The following is a 15,775-nucleotide window of genomic DNA, read 5'->3' on the forward strand; positions in this document are numbered from 1 at the left end:
GCAGTCCATGGGGTTGCAGAGTCAGACATGACTGAGTGACTGAACTGAATTGAAGGTTTTGAGACAGCGCTAAGACTTTGGGACATCTCAAATGCACAGGTCTGCATGTTACAGAGAATTTATAGGAATTGGACTGATTGGAATTTTCCTCCCTTCCAGCCAAGTGTTACCTAGAAGAGGTGGAAACTACTGTGCTCATGGAACAGACAACAAAAATCAAACAGAGAGCTCGTCTTAAGGAAGAAGTTTCTAAGAGTCACACGTGCAAAGGCAGAACAGACTTCCTCGTGAGGGAGTGACTTCCCCATCACTGACGGCATGCAAGTTGTTGATGCACGTTAATGCAGGGGCCCAGGCTGCTCTGGGTGCTACACTGTTCTACAGTTTACTAGCTGTGTGGTCTCGTGTTCAATAGGGATAATAATAGATAGTAAACATGTTCATGTTCTACCAGGCGGTGCTAGTGGTAAAGAACCCATCTGCCAATGCAGGAGACATAAGAAATGCAGGTTTGATTCCTGGGTTGGGAAGATCCCCTGCAGGAGGGTGTAGCAATCCATTCCAGTATTCTTGCCTGGAGAATCTCATGGAGAGAGGAGCCTGGCAGAGGAGTCCATGGGGTGGCAAAGAATCATGCAGAGTCAGACGTGACCGAAGCAACTTAGCAGGAACACATATATAAAATATGTAACAATGTATGATAAAGTTGCAAAGAGAGTAAAGTGAGTAAAGGGTTTTGCATCCTTCCTGGCATGTTGAAAGAGTCAAAATGCTATTATTACTGTTGTTCAGATCAGATCAGTCACTCAGTCGTGTCCGACTCTTCGCAACCCCATGAATCGCAGCACGCCAGGCCTCCCTGTCCATCACCAACTCCTGGAGTCCACTCAGACTCACGTCCATCGAGTCAGTGATGCCATCCAGCCATCTCATCCTCTGTCGTCCCTTTCTCCTCCTGCCCCCAATCCCTCCCAGCATCAGAGTCTTTTCCAATGAGTCAACTCTTCCCATGAGGTGGCCAAAGTACTGGAGTTTCAGCTTTAGCATCATTCCTTCCAAAGAAATCCCAGGGCTGATCTCCTTCAGAATGGACTGGCTTGATCTCTTTGCAGTCCAAGGGACTCTCAAGAGTCTTCTCCAACACCACAGTTCAAAAGCATCAATTCTTCGACGCTCAGCCTTCTTCACAGTCCAACTCACATCCATACATGACCACAGGAAAAACCATAGCCTTGACTAGATGGACCTTTGTTGGCAAAGTAATGTCTCTGCTTTTTAATATGCTATCTAGGTTGGTCATAACGTTCCTTCCAAGGAGCAAGCATCTTTTAATTTCATGGCTGCAGTCACCATCTGTAGTGATTTTGGAGGCCAGAAAAATAAAGTCTGACACTGTTTCCACCGTTTCCCCATCCATTTCCCACGAAGTGGTGGAACCGGATGCCATGATCTTCGTTTTCTTAATGTTGAGCTTCAAGCCAACCTTCTCACTCTCCACTTTCACTTTCATCAAGAGGCTTTTTAGTTCCTCTTCACTTTCTGCCATAAGGGTGGTGTCATCTGCATATCTGAGGTTATTGACATTTCTCCCGGCAATCTTGATTCCATCTTGTGTTTCTTCCAGTCCAATGTTTCTCATGATGTACTCTGCATATAAGTTAAATAAACAGGGTGACAATATACAGCCTTGATGAACTCCTTTTCCTATTTGGAACCAGTCTGTTGTTCCATGTCCAGTTCTAACTGTTGCTTCCTGACCTGCATACAAATTTCTCAAGAGGCAGATCAGGTGGTCTGCTATTCCCATCTCTTTCAGAATTTTCCACAGTTTATTGTGATCCACACAGTCAAAGGCTTTGGCATAGTCAATAAAGCAGAAATAGATGTTTTTCTGGAACTCTCTTGCTTTTTCAATGATCCAGCGAATGTTGGCAATTTGATCTCTGGTTTCTCTGCCTTTTCTAAAACAGGCTTGAACATCAAGAAGTTCAGGGTTCACGTATTGCCGAAGCCTGGCTTGGAGAATTTTGAGCATTACTTTACTAGCGTGTGAGATGAGTGCAATTATGCGGTAGTTTGAGCATTCTTTGGCATTGCCTTTCTTTGGGATTGGAATGAAAACTGACCTTTTCCAGTCCTGTGGCCACTGCTGAGTTTTCCAAATTTGCTGGCATATTGAGTGCAGCACTTTCACAGCATCATCTTTCAGGATTTGGAATAGCTCAACTGGAATTCCATCACCGCCACTAGCTTTGTTCGTAGTGATGCTTTCTAAGGCCCACTTGACTTCACATTCCAGGATGTCTGGCTCTAGGTCAGTGATCACACCATCGTGAGTATCTGGGTCGTGAAGATCTTTTTTGTACAGTTCTTCTGTGTATTCTTGCCATCTCTTCTTAATATCTTCTGCTTCTGTTAGGTCCATACCATTTCTGTCCTTTATTGAGCTCATCTTTGTATGAAATGTTCCTTTGGTATCTCTAATTTTCTTGAAGAGATCCCTAGTCTTTCCCATTCTGTTGTTTCCTTCTATTTCTTTGCATTGATCCCTGAAGAAGGCTTTCTTATCTCTTCTTGCTATTCTTTGGAACTCTGCATTCAGATGTTTATATCTTTCCTTTTCTCCTTTGCTTTTCGCTTCTCTTCTTTTCACAGCTATACTCACAGAAAACTAGTCAATCTAATCACACTAGGACCATAGCCTTGTCTTACTGTTGTTATCATTATGTAAATACCAGTGGGTCTTCAGAATAAGGCAACTTTAGAGCCCCTACAAGGAAATGACAATCTACTCCAATATTCTTGCCTGGAGAATCCCATGGACCCAGTAGCCTGGCAGGCTACATGTAGTTCATGGGGTCGCAAGAGTCAGACACGACTCTACAGTCCTCGCAAGAATCAGACGCGACTTAGCTACTAGGAGAGAGAGAGAGAGAGAAAGAGAGAGAGAGCGCGCCAGAGCCCCTACAGTCCATAGGGTCGCAAAGAGTTGGACACGACTGAAGCAACTTAGCACACACAGAGGTCCTTTGGGACGTTGTCCCCCTAACTCAACACTTTGAGACTTGCGGTGATCTTGGTTGGCCACCAGGTGGCGCCCCAGACCCCAGCTCAGAAAGCTCCTGAAAAGAAAGATTCTCTAGAGGGTACAGCTCGCTTAGAATGAAAACCAGCCAACTTTTGGAATTGATAGCTCATTTAGAATGAAAACCAGCCAACTTTTGGAATTGATTCCTTATTTAGAATGAAAACCAGCCAACGTTTGGAACTGATAGCCAGGATGAGCAAAATGTTTCCCCAAGTCTGAAAGGTAGACTGCTGTGATTCCTGAGTGCCTATCTAGGGGTTCGTCAGCAAGAATTCCTTCTGCTCCTCTAGGGGAGCCCAGAGGTCCCTGGGATGTCTGGATGCACACAGGATGGGACTGGACCTGCCTGGCTCTGAGCACTTAGGACCCATAGGAATGGATACAATGGAGCCAAGCTGGGTTAAGGGAGTGGAAAAGGCGGCTCCTTTGCTCAGAGTCTCTGTGTGGCTGCAATGCCTCCCACTGGCTCTGGGCTTAGTTTCTGGATTTTCAGAGTGTTGTTGTGAGACCTGTGAGGTGTCGGGGTTCACAGACACCAGTCAGGTTCTGTCTTTGAGGTGCCAGGCTGCACTCGCTCACTTTGGGGATCAGTCAGAGGCTGGCACATCCCACCTGGCCCTGCTGGCCCTGTCTGGGGTGAGTGGGAGGGGGTGGGTCTTTGCCTGGGGCGTGTCCTCTGCCTTGGGGTGGAGCTCAGTCCATGTGAGCTGCAGGCTGGACAGGCCAGGGGTTCATGGCTGAGCACCCCTACCTCTCCACTGAAGACAGATGGGAGTTGGTGGTTAAACTCCCAGCCTCCTCCCCTCAGGGAGGGCAATGCTGAGGGGGTGTCCCCACAGTCCCTTAAGCCCCAGCTCACCTACACACCCTCTGTTGGTCTGTCCTCCCACTATCTTCCTTTCTCTTCCCTCACTGGCTTCCCGGGTTGCCTCCTAAATAAATTCCTTGCACCCAGATCCTTGCCTCAGGTTTGCTTTTAAGGAATTCAAACAAAAAGAGCTGGAGAATTAGGTCCTTTGGGGCTTCCCTGGTGGTTCAGATGGTGAAAGAATCTGCCTGCAATGGAGGAGACCTGGGTTCAATCCCTGGGTCAGGAAGATCCCCTGGGGAAGGGAATGGCTGCCCACTCCAGTATTCTTGCCTGGAGAATCCCATGGACAGAGGAGGCTGGCGGGCTACAGCCCAATAGGGTTGCAAAGAGTTGAACACAGCTGATCGACTAACACTCAAATGCTTTCAGAGCACAAATTACAAGAGAGAAAAAGAAGCCGATGGAGAAAAAGATCCCAATGGATCCCTGAATGCCGTGAACTAATTGCAACACTTCATTTTTGCAGTAAGTAGTTTTAAGAATCCCTTGTTAAAAAAACCCAGTTACTGTGGGCATAAAGAAAATTTAAAAACTCTTTGGAAAACCTCACTGTGAGTGAGGAATCCAGGTTTGAAATTTTCCATTGCCTCCACTCTGTCCTGTGAATAGGAAACTGCCCCTCCCCCCATTCAGATAGCACCTGACGTGTGAGCCTGCCTTATCAAATATTAATTGGGTGCTATATTTTCCCCTGAGCTCATAGCAGCCTCTGACATTTTGATGTCAGGTTTTTGGAGGCTCACCAAACACAGAGCGCTGAAACCCGAGGGGCAAAGCCTCCCTAGTTATATTTCAGAACGCTCTGGATATATTCTTCTATGAAATTCAGCACCCAACTCAGGCAGACCTTAGCAGACAGCGCTGAAGGAGGTTAATGATGGATTTGTATAGGTTTCTCTTGCTTTATTTAGGTCCCTGGAAATGCAAGTGTCAGCACAAAGTATGTTTATGGTTCCATTAAATCACCAGGAAAAAAAAAAAAAACACATAGAGATGGTTGTAAAAAAAGAAAAACAAGGTTGGGTGACTCAGCCTGAATAAATTAAGAAGCCAATTTGATGCAAAACTTGGAATGAATGAGGAGCCACTTCCTTCTCTAGCATCTTATCCCCTCATTCGTTTTCTCTCTCCCTTTCTTTTTTGGCAGGGGGAAGGCGTTTCTTTCTAAGTTTCTAGTAACCTGCCACCCTCGGTTTCTAAAGACCCCATAAAGGGGAATTTGTTAAACATCTTTCCTGTAGAACTTAATAAAAAGATTCTTCTAGGTAGAGTATTTTCCCTTAAAAATGAGATGCTTGGTACAAACGAAACAAGCCACCAAAAGCATTTTGAAGAGTTTGGAGTATGTTTGCAATAATTTGTGCATTCCTCCTGTTCTACCATCTTTATCTGAGTCCTGTTTATGTCTTACGGATCCGTGGACAAAACTGTACTTTGAAAACACAGGGAGCCCTCTTCCACTGTTGGTGGGAATGTGAATTGGTGCAGCCGTTATGGAAACAATACACAAGCTTCTCACAACACTACAACTAGAGTTGCCACAAGATTGAGCAATCCCACTCCTGGGCATATACCCAGCCAAAACTATAACTTGAAAAGATACAGGTGCCCCAATGTTCATAGAAGCATTATTCACAATAGCCAAGGCATGGAGACAAACCTAAAAGTCCACTGAAAGTTGACTGGGTAAAGAAGATGTGGTATATCCATATATATACACACACATACACATAGACTGGAATACTACTCAGCCATAAAAAAGAATGAAATAGTGCCTTTTGCAGCAACATGATGGACCTAGAGGTTATCATGCTAAATGAAACAAGTCAGAAAGAGAAAGGTAAGTGTAACATGGGATCACTTATATGTGAAATAGAAAATACGATAGAAATTAACTTATTTATGAAATAGACACAGGTTTGCAGACGTAGAGAACAGACTTGTGGTTACTAAGGGGGAGGGTGTTGGGAGGGGGAAGGACTGGGAGTTTGCGATTAGCAGATGAAACTGTTATATATACAATGGATGAACAACAAGGTCCTGCTGTATAGCACAGGGAACTATATTCAGTGTGTTGTAATAAACCATAATGGAAAAGAATGTAAAAAAGAATATATTTATGTGTGTATATATGTATATGGGCTTCCCTGGTAGCTCAGCTGGTAAAGGACCCACCTGCAATGCAGGAGACCCTGGTGGGATTCCTGGATCAGGAAGATTCCCCTGGAGAATGGATAGTCTACCCACTTCAGTATTCTTGCCTGGAAAATCCCCACGGACAGAGGAGCCTGGTGGGCTACAGTCCATGGAGTCGCAAAGAATTGGACACGACTGAGCAACTAAGCACTCGTGCATGCATATGCACACGCACACACACACGCACACATGTATAACCAAATCAGTTTGCTATACATCAGAAATGAACACAACATTATAAATCAACTATATTTTGATAAATTTTTTTAAAAAAGATATTAAGGATACTGATACACAGAGAGTACAAACAGGACAATTCCATTCATATAAAGTTCAAAAACTGGGAATAACCCATGTTTGCTATTAGAAGTCAGAGTCAGGAGTGTTCTTGTGTGTATGGCCAGCAACTGAGGGGTACACAAGGAAGGCTTTGGGTGCTGATAATGTTTTGATTCTTGATGGTTAAGTGTGTGTGGTTGGCTTGTGAAACTTCATTGACCTGTGGGCTTATAGTCTGTGCACCTTAAAATTTTTTAAGTTTTCTGATATTGCCATACAGGTTAAGTTAAAAAAATTTTTTTTTCACCCTTGCTAAATTGTACCAATCCCTGCCTTCTTCCCCACTGGGAGTTTTTGCCGGGCCCTGGCTGGGACGGAGACTGGGTGTGATGACTCCTGGGGATGTTTGGCAGGGACGGGACAGCCTACCTGCGACCTTGGAGCCGTAGGCCACGCCGACCCCGCAGATGTTATTGTTGGCAGCTGCAGAGACCTCCCCGGCACATCTCGTCCCGTGGCTGTGGAGAGAAGTGAAGATGGGTCAGACAGAGGGTCAGACGACTTGGGGAAGGTTTCTTAAATTCTCTCAGTTGAAGCAGTTTGATTCTTTTGAGTGGTTCTGTTAGCCTGGAGCCAGTCCAGGCCACCGCATCTTCCGTCTGTGTCTCTCCTCTCACCCCTTCCACCTCCCAGCCGCCCTTGGCTTGTTTCTACTGTGAAGAGTCTTCTCAGGACATTTCAACCTTGAAAGGTGATCTCTACTTTAAAATCTGAAGTGCCTTCCTGCAGAAGGCAGTCATAGGCTTGCTGCGAAAAGGAAACACGAGATGGACAGGTTGGTGCTAGTTGAAGTAGCTGACTTTGGTTTTTTTTGAACAGCTAGAATTGTGGGCTAGTGTTTATTTTCAAGGCTGGTTGTGGCCACCAGGCAGTGAATGCTGCCCGTCAGCTGTGGGACAAAGCTTATTTACCTTTGTTGGATTCTAGCCTCCTTTAAAGCTTCCTTGGTGGTTTAGATGATAAAGAATCTGCCTGCAATGCGGGAGACCTGAGTTCAATCTCTGGGTTGGGAAGATCCCTTGGAGAAGGGAACTGCTACCCACTCCAGTATTCTTGGGCTTCCCTGGTGGCTCAGACGGTAAAGAATCCGTTTTCAATACAGGAGACTGGGGGTTCAATCCCTGAGGTGGGAAGAACCCTTGGAGGAGGGCATGGCAACCTACCCCAGTATTCTTGACTGGAGAATCTCTTTGGAAAAAGGAGCTTGGCGGGCTACAGTCCATAGGGTTGCAAAAAGTCGGACATGGCTGAGCGACTGAGCACACACAGCTCCTTTAAGATATATGCTACAGACCCCCACCTTCCTCTGGGAACCAAAAAAGCACACACTGGCAACGTTTCACATTCAATTTGAAGGGCTCCACAGAAACTTTGAGGCTGACCAGATTAAGAACCCTGGACAGTCATTAGATCATCTTTCTGAAGTTTGCTGGCCTGAAGCTTACAATTCTGAACAAGGCCTTCTTAGGGCTCAAGTTCTAGACACTGTCTTACGTCCAAAGGCAGAACAGACTTCGTTTTGAGGGAGTGAGTTCACCATCACCGAAGGCATGCAAGTTGTTTGCTCATGTTAGTGCAGGGGCCCAGGGGGCACTGGGTGCTACATAGTTCTGCCATAGACACCGTAATTTCATTAAGCTTCTCCCTTCTGCTCCCTTTTCCTTTAGACCAAAGGGATCCAAACAGTTCTCCCTCCTGTGAGCACTTCTCCTTCCCTGAGCAAGGCCGCCTGGTGGCTGGCTTGGACCCACTGGATGCAGTGGAGTGTGCAGAGCAGCTTGGGCCACGGACAAGGCCACGGGGGGAGCTTGACCGGACAGCACCTCAGGGGAGGCCCCTGGAGGTCTTCTTCCTCCAGACCCAGCCAATCGCCCCGTTAGCAGCGTAAGGAGAGAGACAGGTACCCCACCTACGTTAACAGCATGATGAGCAAGCAAGCAAGGGTTTGTTCTCTTTTAAGCCACTAGGTTTGAGGGCCTTTTGTTAAATGGCAACGGAACCAAGCGTAAGCTTGAAGTCAATCAGAATGTGTGTTTGGACCCCAAACAGCATCCCAGCTATGGAGGAGCCTAGTGTTCATGTCCTTGCAAGCCACCAGCCCCAACCCTGCAAGGCCCTCCTTACACTCCAAGAAGCAGCCAAATTTGAAGTCGGCTGGAACAGCATCTGATTGGCCCGCAGAGGTGATGGCAGTGAGGGCTGCCTGCTTGCTATTTATACGGCGGGTGCAGGAGGGCACGTGGGGAAGGGGCTTATTGGCTGCATAGCCCAGAAAGTCCTGATTTCTGCAGTGTAGACTGGTTAATACATTCTCCTGGGACATGCAAACCTACCACATCAGTCCATTAAAAGAAATCACATCTGAGGATTGAAATATACGTATTTTCTTTCTCTACATGAGCAAAAGCAAATTCTGCCTCCATGAAAGCTACACATCACAGGGACTCCGAATTCCCTCAGGAACAAGAATGACTGTGTTGGAGGAGACCTCACCATTGCTGCGGAGGGAGCTCAGCTCTGAGGGGTGAGAGGATGACCAGCCTCTTGCCATGGACTGAGCGTGACATGGTCACTGCCTCTGTGGCCTCACTGCCTCTACTCCTTGTGGGGGCAGGCACTGTTCTATTTCACAAATGTCCAAGTTGAGTCTCAGTGGACCTGGGCCAGGTCTGAGACTGAGGCTCAGTGACCCACTGAGACTGAGACTGGACCCTCCACCACCCTCCCACCCAGGGGACAAACCTCTCTGCCCTAAAACTGCTCACAGAAACCTGGAGGACAAAATTGTGCAAACTTCCTTGAGCAGACTAAAGACACTGAAGGCTTCCGTGTCTTTAATTTTGGCTTTTAAATGGGGAGATGCTGGTCATGGTTCCTCCACAGGAACATTTGGGAAGAAACATATTTGACTCTTTGCGACCCCATGGACTCCAGCCCGCTCCCCTCCTCTGTCCTTGGGATTCTCCAGGCAAGACTACTGGAGTGGGTAGCCATTTCCTCCTCCAGGGGATCTTCTCAATTCAGGTGTCAAATCTGCATCTCCTGCATCTCCTGCATTACTGGTAGATTGTTTACCTGCTGAGCCACCGGGGAAGCCCCATGGATATTCAGTCCATGGAATTCTCCAGGCCAGAACACTGGAGTGGGTAGCCTTTCCTTTCTCCAAGGGATCTTCCCAACCCAGGGATCGAACCCAGGTCTCTCGCATTGCAGGTGGATTCTTTACCAGCTGAGCCACAAGGGAAGCCCAAGAATACTGGAGTGGATAGCCTATCCCTTCTCTAGGGGATCTTTTTGACCCAGGAATTGAACCGGCGTCTCCTGCACTGCAGGTGGATTCTTTACCAACTGAGCTATCAGGGAGATCATTGCTAAATTAGGTGATGCCAATTAATTATAAGTGGCAGTGGCTCCCTGTTGGTGATACCAGGCCTCTTCACCAGGCCCCAGGCCTCTGTGGACTTCATTCCCACAGCCTTGGATGTCTTTCCCTCAGTCCTGTTTTTCTGATCATCTCAGGCAAATGTCCTTGCTCCCCTGAATGTTAGGAAAATCATTTTCCAATTCCATGTTCACCTGGGCCCTCGGCTTTCGAGAACATTCAGTAGCTCCATTTTGCCTCTAGAATAAAACATGATCTGTCAAAAGTGGGAATAGCTGTTGGTGGGGGTGAGGGACACATATGGTGGCTTGTTTGGCCTCCTTCTGATAAAGATCATCGGGGGGCAAGTGACAGGAGTCAGGAGTATGTCATGTTGCCAGAGTAGCCCCGTTCTTCTGCTCCCCCATGTCCAGGCCCCTGGCAGTGTGGTCTTCTTGCTCCTCCATGAAGAGATGAAGCTCATTTCTCTCTTGAGTTTGGCCCGGTGACTTGTCTTGTCCAAAAGGATGTGGTGGAAGAGATGAGCCTGGCCGCCAAGAGGACCACAGCTGTTCTTTCTCCTGAAACTGCCCAGGTGCCATGTGGCAAGCCCAGGCTGCCCCACTGGATGATGAGAGACGGTAACCCTTCATGCTGGTCACTCCAGCTGATAGCCAGCCATCCCCCAGAAATGTGAGAGGCCAACCTAGGCTGGCCAGTCGCCAGCCCACCTGCCATCCAACTGTGGATGCACGGGCAGCCAGATCAACTGACCTGTCCAGCTGACCTACAGACTTGTGAGCAATGTCGGTGCTTATTCATTTTGGGATTTGTTATGCAGCATTATTAGGCAACAGATAACTGATACGCTGGACAAGCAAAGCTGGAGGGATAACCGATTTAGCTCAGTTTATTATTTTAAAAACAGGAAATATTGAAAAAGTACAGACAAATTCGGTGAATAACAGAATGAATCTCAGATGGCCAACACTCAAGTCTATAAAAGTCAAGGGCTTCTCATAACTTAGATTTTTTGTGAGTATACTATCGTTTGTTCATCAGAACCCTATTAATAATAGACATGTGGGTGTCTTTTTTCTTCTGTTTGGAGAAGGAAATGGCAACCCACTCCAGTATTCTTGCCTGGAGAATCCCATGTACAGAACAGTCTGGCAGGCTACAGTCTGTGGGGGTCACAAGAGTCAGACAAGACTTAGCTACTAAACCATCACCATTCTTTTGTTAAATACAAATGATTAATGTTGTGTATACATGCACAGTTAATATTTACCATATTTGATTAATCATTTTTGTGAATGAGTTTAAAGGAAAATATAGATGTTATTTTCCCCCAAATTGTTCAATATATATCTCTAAAAAATGATGATATCCTAAATAACCATATAACATAATTAACAAAATGGTAGTTGTTTTTCTGGAAGAGCAGAAAGAGAGAGTCATTCACAGCAGAAACTTCTATTATAGACTGTTCATGTCTGCTGCCTTCATTTACATTTTATGTATCTTAAAAAAAATTCTTCTGAATTATATAAACGGTTCTCTATTTATCCTCCGTGTTGCTGATTCAGTAGTCTGTTCTATTGCATCTGCTTTTTGATGCTTCAAAATTATTTTGGCTAATGTTTTGATTTTAAACAGAATGTACTTATTTAATCAATAAAGTATTTTCTTTTTTTTTTTTTTTAAAGATGAGAAGGTCATTGCTGAGGTGCTAAGGATGAAAACTAAGGCCATGGACAGTTAGGGATGTTGTTCAGAGAACTTTAGCTTATAACGAGCACTTCTATTGTGGCTCTTTTAAGATACCTTCAGTTTTCCAGGGAAGGTAAATGAGATCTTTTGATCATGTTACCCACTTGTATCCTGTTGTAGTCCAGATGGTTTTAATTTTAAAGCATATGCCTTGAGGAAAATGAACCCTTGAGGGAACAAAGGACAGGTAAAGAATATTTACCTTATTTGTCATGGAGACACTGTTCACAGAAGAAAGTTAAAAAGCAGAGCAAATATGTGGTGAAGTTATGGTCCCCAGCCCAATTCCCACCTTCCTGAGCAAAGCAAAGTGTGTGGTTCTGAACACAACCCATTAGGACATCCCAGACTTCACTGTGGCCAAAGGAGTCAGTAATTACAAGGGCACATCCCTCTGTCTTATACTGGTAGAGATTTTTTTTTTAATCCATTATGTTAGAAATTTTAATGTGAATTTAAGCATAGCAGACCTCTTTATGTCAAGTGAATTTTGATGCACAGCTATCATAGAAGTCGAAAGAATGTTGTCCAGGTTGTTGCAAAATTTTTCATAATGAAGTCCTTTCAGTTGAATGGCTGACTAGAGGTCTCATATATATATATATATTTTACTTTACAATATTGTATTGGTTTTGCCATACATCAACATGAATCCGCCACAGGTGTACACGTGTTCCCCATCCTGAACCACCCCACCCCGCCACCTCCCTCCCTGTACCATCCCTCTGGGTCATCCCAGTGCACCAGCCCCAAGCATTCTGTATCCTGCATCAAACCTGGACTGGCGATTCGTTTCTTATATGATATTATACATGTTTCAGTGCCATTCTCCCAAATAATCCCACCCTCTCCCTCTCCCACAGAGTCCAAAAGACTGTTCTATACATCTGTGTCTCTTTTGCTGTCTCACATACAGGGTTATTGTTACCATCTTTCTAAATTCCATATATATGCGTTAGTATACTCTATTGGTATTTTTCTTTCTGGCTTACTTCACTCTGGTAGAGATTTTTTAAAGAAAAAATTTGGCCTTGCTGTGTGGCTTTTGGGATCTTAGTTCCCCAACTAGAGATTGAACACACACTCTTGGCAGTGGAAGTGCCAAGTCCTAACCTCTGCACCTCCAGGGAATTCCCTAGATTTTTTTTTTTTTTTTAAAGAAATAACAAACCTCAAAAGCTCAGATGAGAGGATGGATGTCTGAGGAAAAATGGTGGGAACATTCATTTATCCCTTTGGCATAACTTGCCTCACTTTCTGTCTAGGTGGAGAACCTCTGATTTAGATCCTATAGAAATCCTCTCCATGAATTTCACAATTACATTTTCTGGCGCCTAGAGGGTGCCTACCATTTGCCACACTCTGTATCAAGGCTGTATGCATACCCTTAGTACCTCATGCAAACCTTCAGGGTGGAGTTTAGTTGCATTTTACAGATAAGAAAAACAGATTCAATTCAGGGATCTCTTATTTCATACCAAGCAATTAATACTATACTACTGCATTTGTCCATTTTTTATTATTGTAGTGAGCCTAACTGTGGAGAAGACAATGGCAACCCACTCCAGTACTGTTGCCTGGAAAATCCCATGGACAGGGGAACCTGGTGGGCTGCCGTCTGTGGGGTCGCACAGAGTCAGACACGGCTGAAGTGACTTAGCAGCAGTAGCAGCATTTGTCCATTATAATCTACTGAATTTTTCTCTGTTAAGAATAATTAACACCTGGGGATCATAAAATCCCCCTTATATGGTAAAGTTTCCAAAGTAGAAATGATTATACCAGTATATCTCTATTGCAATCCACATCACTCTCTCCGTTACTCCTAAATCTGCATTATGTCTGTTTCTTTTAGCCGAAGGGGAAAACTTAAACGATGAAAACTTGCATAATCCTGGTAGGGGAATAGAAAAAGAAAAACTCGGAACTTTGTGGTATTTCTCCAGTGACTCAGAAAGTGTGAAAGTATTAGTTGCTCAGTTGTGTCCAATTCTTTGCGACCCCATGGACTGTAGCCCACCAGGCTCCTCTGTCCATGGGATTCTCCAGGCAAGAATACTGGAGTGGGTTGCTGTTCCTTTTTCCAGGGAATCTTCCCGACCTAGGGATCGAACCTGGGTCTCCTGCATTGCAGGCAGATTCTTTACCATCTGAGTCACCAGGGAAGCCCTCGTGGTATTTCTTCAGTGGCTCAGAAGAGCTCTCCACATTAAACTGTGTTGGATTTCACTGTGCTTTGGTTTGGATAGAGAGAGGGTTGATTACAAACAGCAAAGTTTGAGCTAATATCAGCTTATGAGGTAGTCTCAATGCTCACATGAAAGAAAAACTTAGATTAGGTCTTTGAAGGCAATTTGGATTTTATTATCCAGGAGGTGATTTTAGAATTAGTCCATGAAGATGAAAGGGAAAGATGTTCATCTATTTCTAAACCATTAGATGTCACCAGGGTAAAGTATTGGTTTCTATCACTGTGCTAATAGCCAACCAGAGAGGACATTTTTCTCACATGTTCTTTTTTGGCCTGTTGCATTGGGTTATTCAAAATGAAATATGACTTTTAATTTAAAAAAGTTAATCACTGAAAATCTTTCTTATTTGAAGGTTTAACTAATGCTATCAATCAAATACATTCACCTAGAGATAGATGATCCTTCTCATCCATTTATCCTCCCTTCCCTTCATTTTGGTTGAATAATAAATGTCTTCTCTCTTCCTGAATTTATAGTAAACTTTTCATAACCAGGAATTGCATCGAATCCAGAATCTCTGACTCTTTAGGGCGTAATGGATAGAGCACGCTGCACTCGGTGATGCTCCCTGAACATTTCTGATGGCGGGGATGACATTTCAGTGGTGCACACCTGTCAAAGAAATGCTATGCAAGAGAGATTCTTATGGACAGCAGCATGGTAATAGACTTCGGATCTGCAATGCATCACCAAACACTGACCTAAACCCAGCAGGGTTGGAAGATTATTGACAAAGCATGGGCTGCAAGCCTAGGGAGAAGCTGGCAGCTCTCAAATGGACAGATGTCAAGGCCACTCAACATCTTGGCCCGGCTGAGAAGGTGTGCCACCCATCCATCAACCAGCCAATCAATATTTATGGAATGCCAACAAGAAAAAAATGTGATGCTGGATCCTGACATATCAGCTGTAGCTGGGCTGGGTATTATGGAGGCTTATTAAATGTGTGTTATTTCTGCCTTCTTGTGGTTCGAGTTATTGTTGCTACTGTGGCTACTATTATTATTTTGCTTGGCCCAAGTCTGTATTTCTCTGACTGCAAGCGAGGAGGAAATTACATTCCTTTTCCAAATTCCTCAACTGTGTTTCAAATACATCCCTGGAGCACAGATGCCACATGTGATTATCAAATGGTTCGCGGTAGAATAAATATACTTTCTCTGCTGAAAAAGGAAGAAACCAACAAAATAAAATTAAGCGCAGGGCAAGGGATTCTAATACACATCTCCTCTAAAAGCTGTCCTGCACATGTATGAAGTTTGCCTTCAGAAAAGTCCTTGGCTGTAAATTCCCACTGGCTATCTATTTTACACGTGGTAGTGTATATGTTTTCATGATACTCTCTCCATTCATCCCACCCTCTCCTTTACTTTCCATGGCGGTGAGGAGACCGTGATGGAGAGCGTGAGATTTCCTGGGCAGCTACTGCCTTAGAGTTCTGACCAGCCTCTGTGGCCAGGGGGTTTGGCTGGAGCTGCGGCAGCAGCAGCAAGCCCATTGCCGATCAGCACCTGTCAGCCCTTCATGGGCATTTTGATGCTGAAACTATCTTATCCAAGAGCCCGAGTCTGCAGAGCAAAGATAGGGTGTTGGGTTTTATGCCCATGCCCAGAAGACAGAGAGTGAGTGAGTGATAGTCGCTCAGTTGCTTCCGACTTTTTGCTACCCCACGGACTGTGGCCCGTCAGGCTCGTCTGTCCATGGGATTCTCTAGGCAAGAATACTGCAGTGGGTTGCCATTTCCTTCTCCAGGCCCAGAAGAGAATGCCTGAAGAAACTGGCAGGCCTCGGGGCTGCACAGCTAACCAGAGGCTCAGGCCTCCTGGACAGGAAACACTGCTCTGGCCAGAGACAAGGGCTCAATGCTCTCAGAACCTCAGGCAGCAGCATGCCTG

General features: G+C 45.2%; 1 protein-coding gene across 1 annotated transcript in view; it reads right to left on the reverse strand.

The window, feature by feature from the left end:
* The window catches only part of PCSK2 (proprotein convertase subtilisin/kexin type 2), a 240,778-nt gene that overhangs the window by 33,347 nt on the left and 191,656 nt on the right, over positions 1-15,775 (reverse strand). Inside the window, exon 7 of the mRNA XM_086333839.1 lies at positions 6,864-6,952. Coding sequence (XP_086189965.1) covers positions 6,864-6,952 — 89 coding nt within the window. The remainder of the gene's footprint in view (positions 1-6,863; positions 6,953-15,775) is intronic.

Source organism: Bos grunniens, chromosome 13 (genome assembly GCF_055505025.1).
Source record: "Bos grunniens cultivar Pamir isolate PY7600 chromosome 13, Bosgru_T2T1.0, whole genome shotgun sequence".
NCBI classification, from domain to species: domain Eukaryota; kingdom Metazoa; phylum Chordata; class Mammalia; order Artiodactyla; family Bovidae; genus Bos; species Bos grunniens.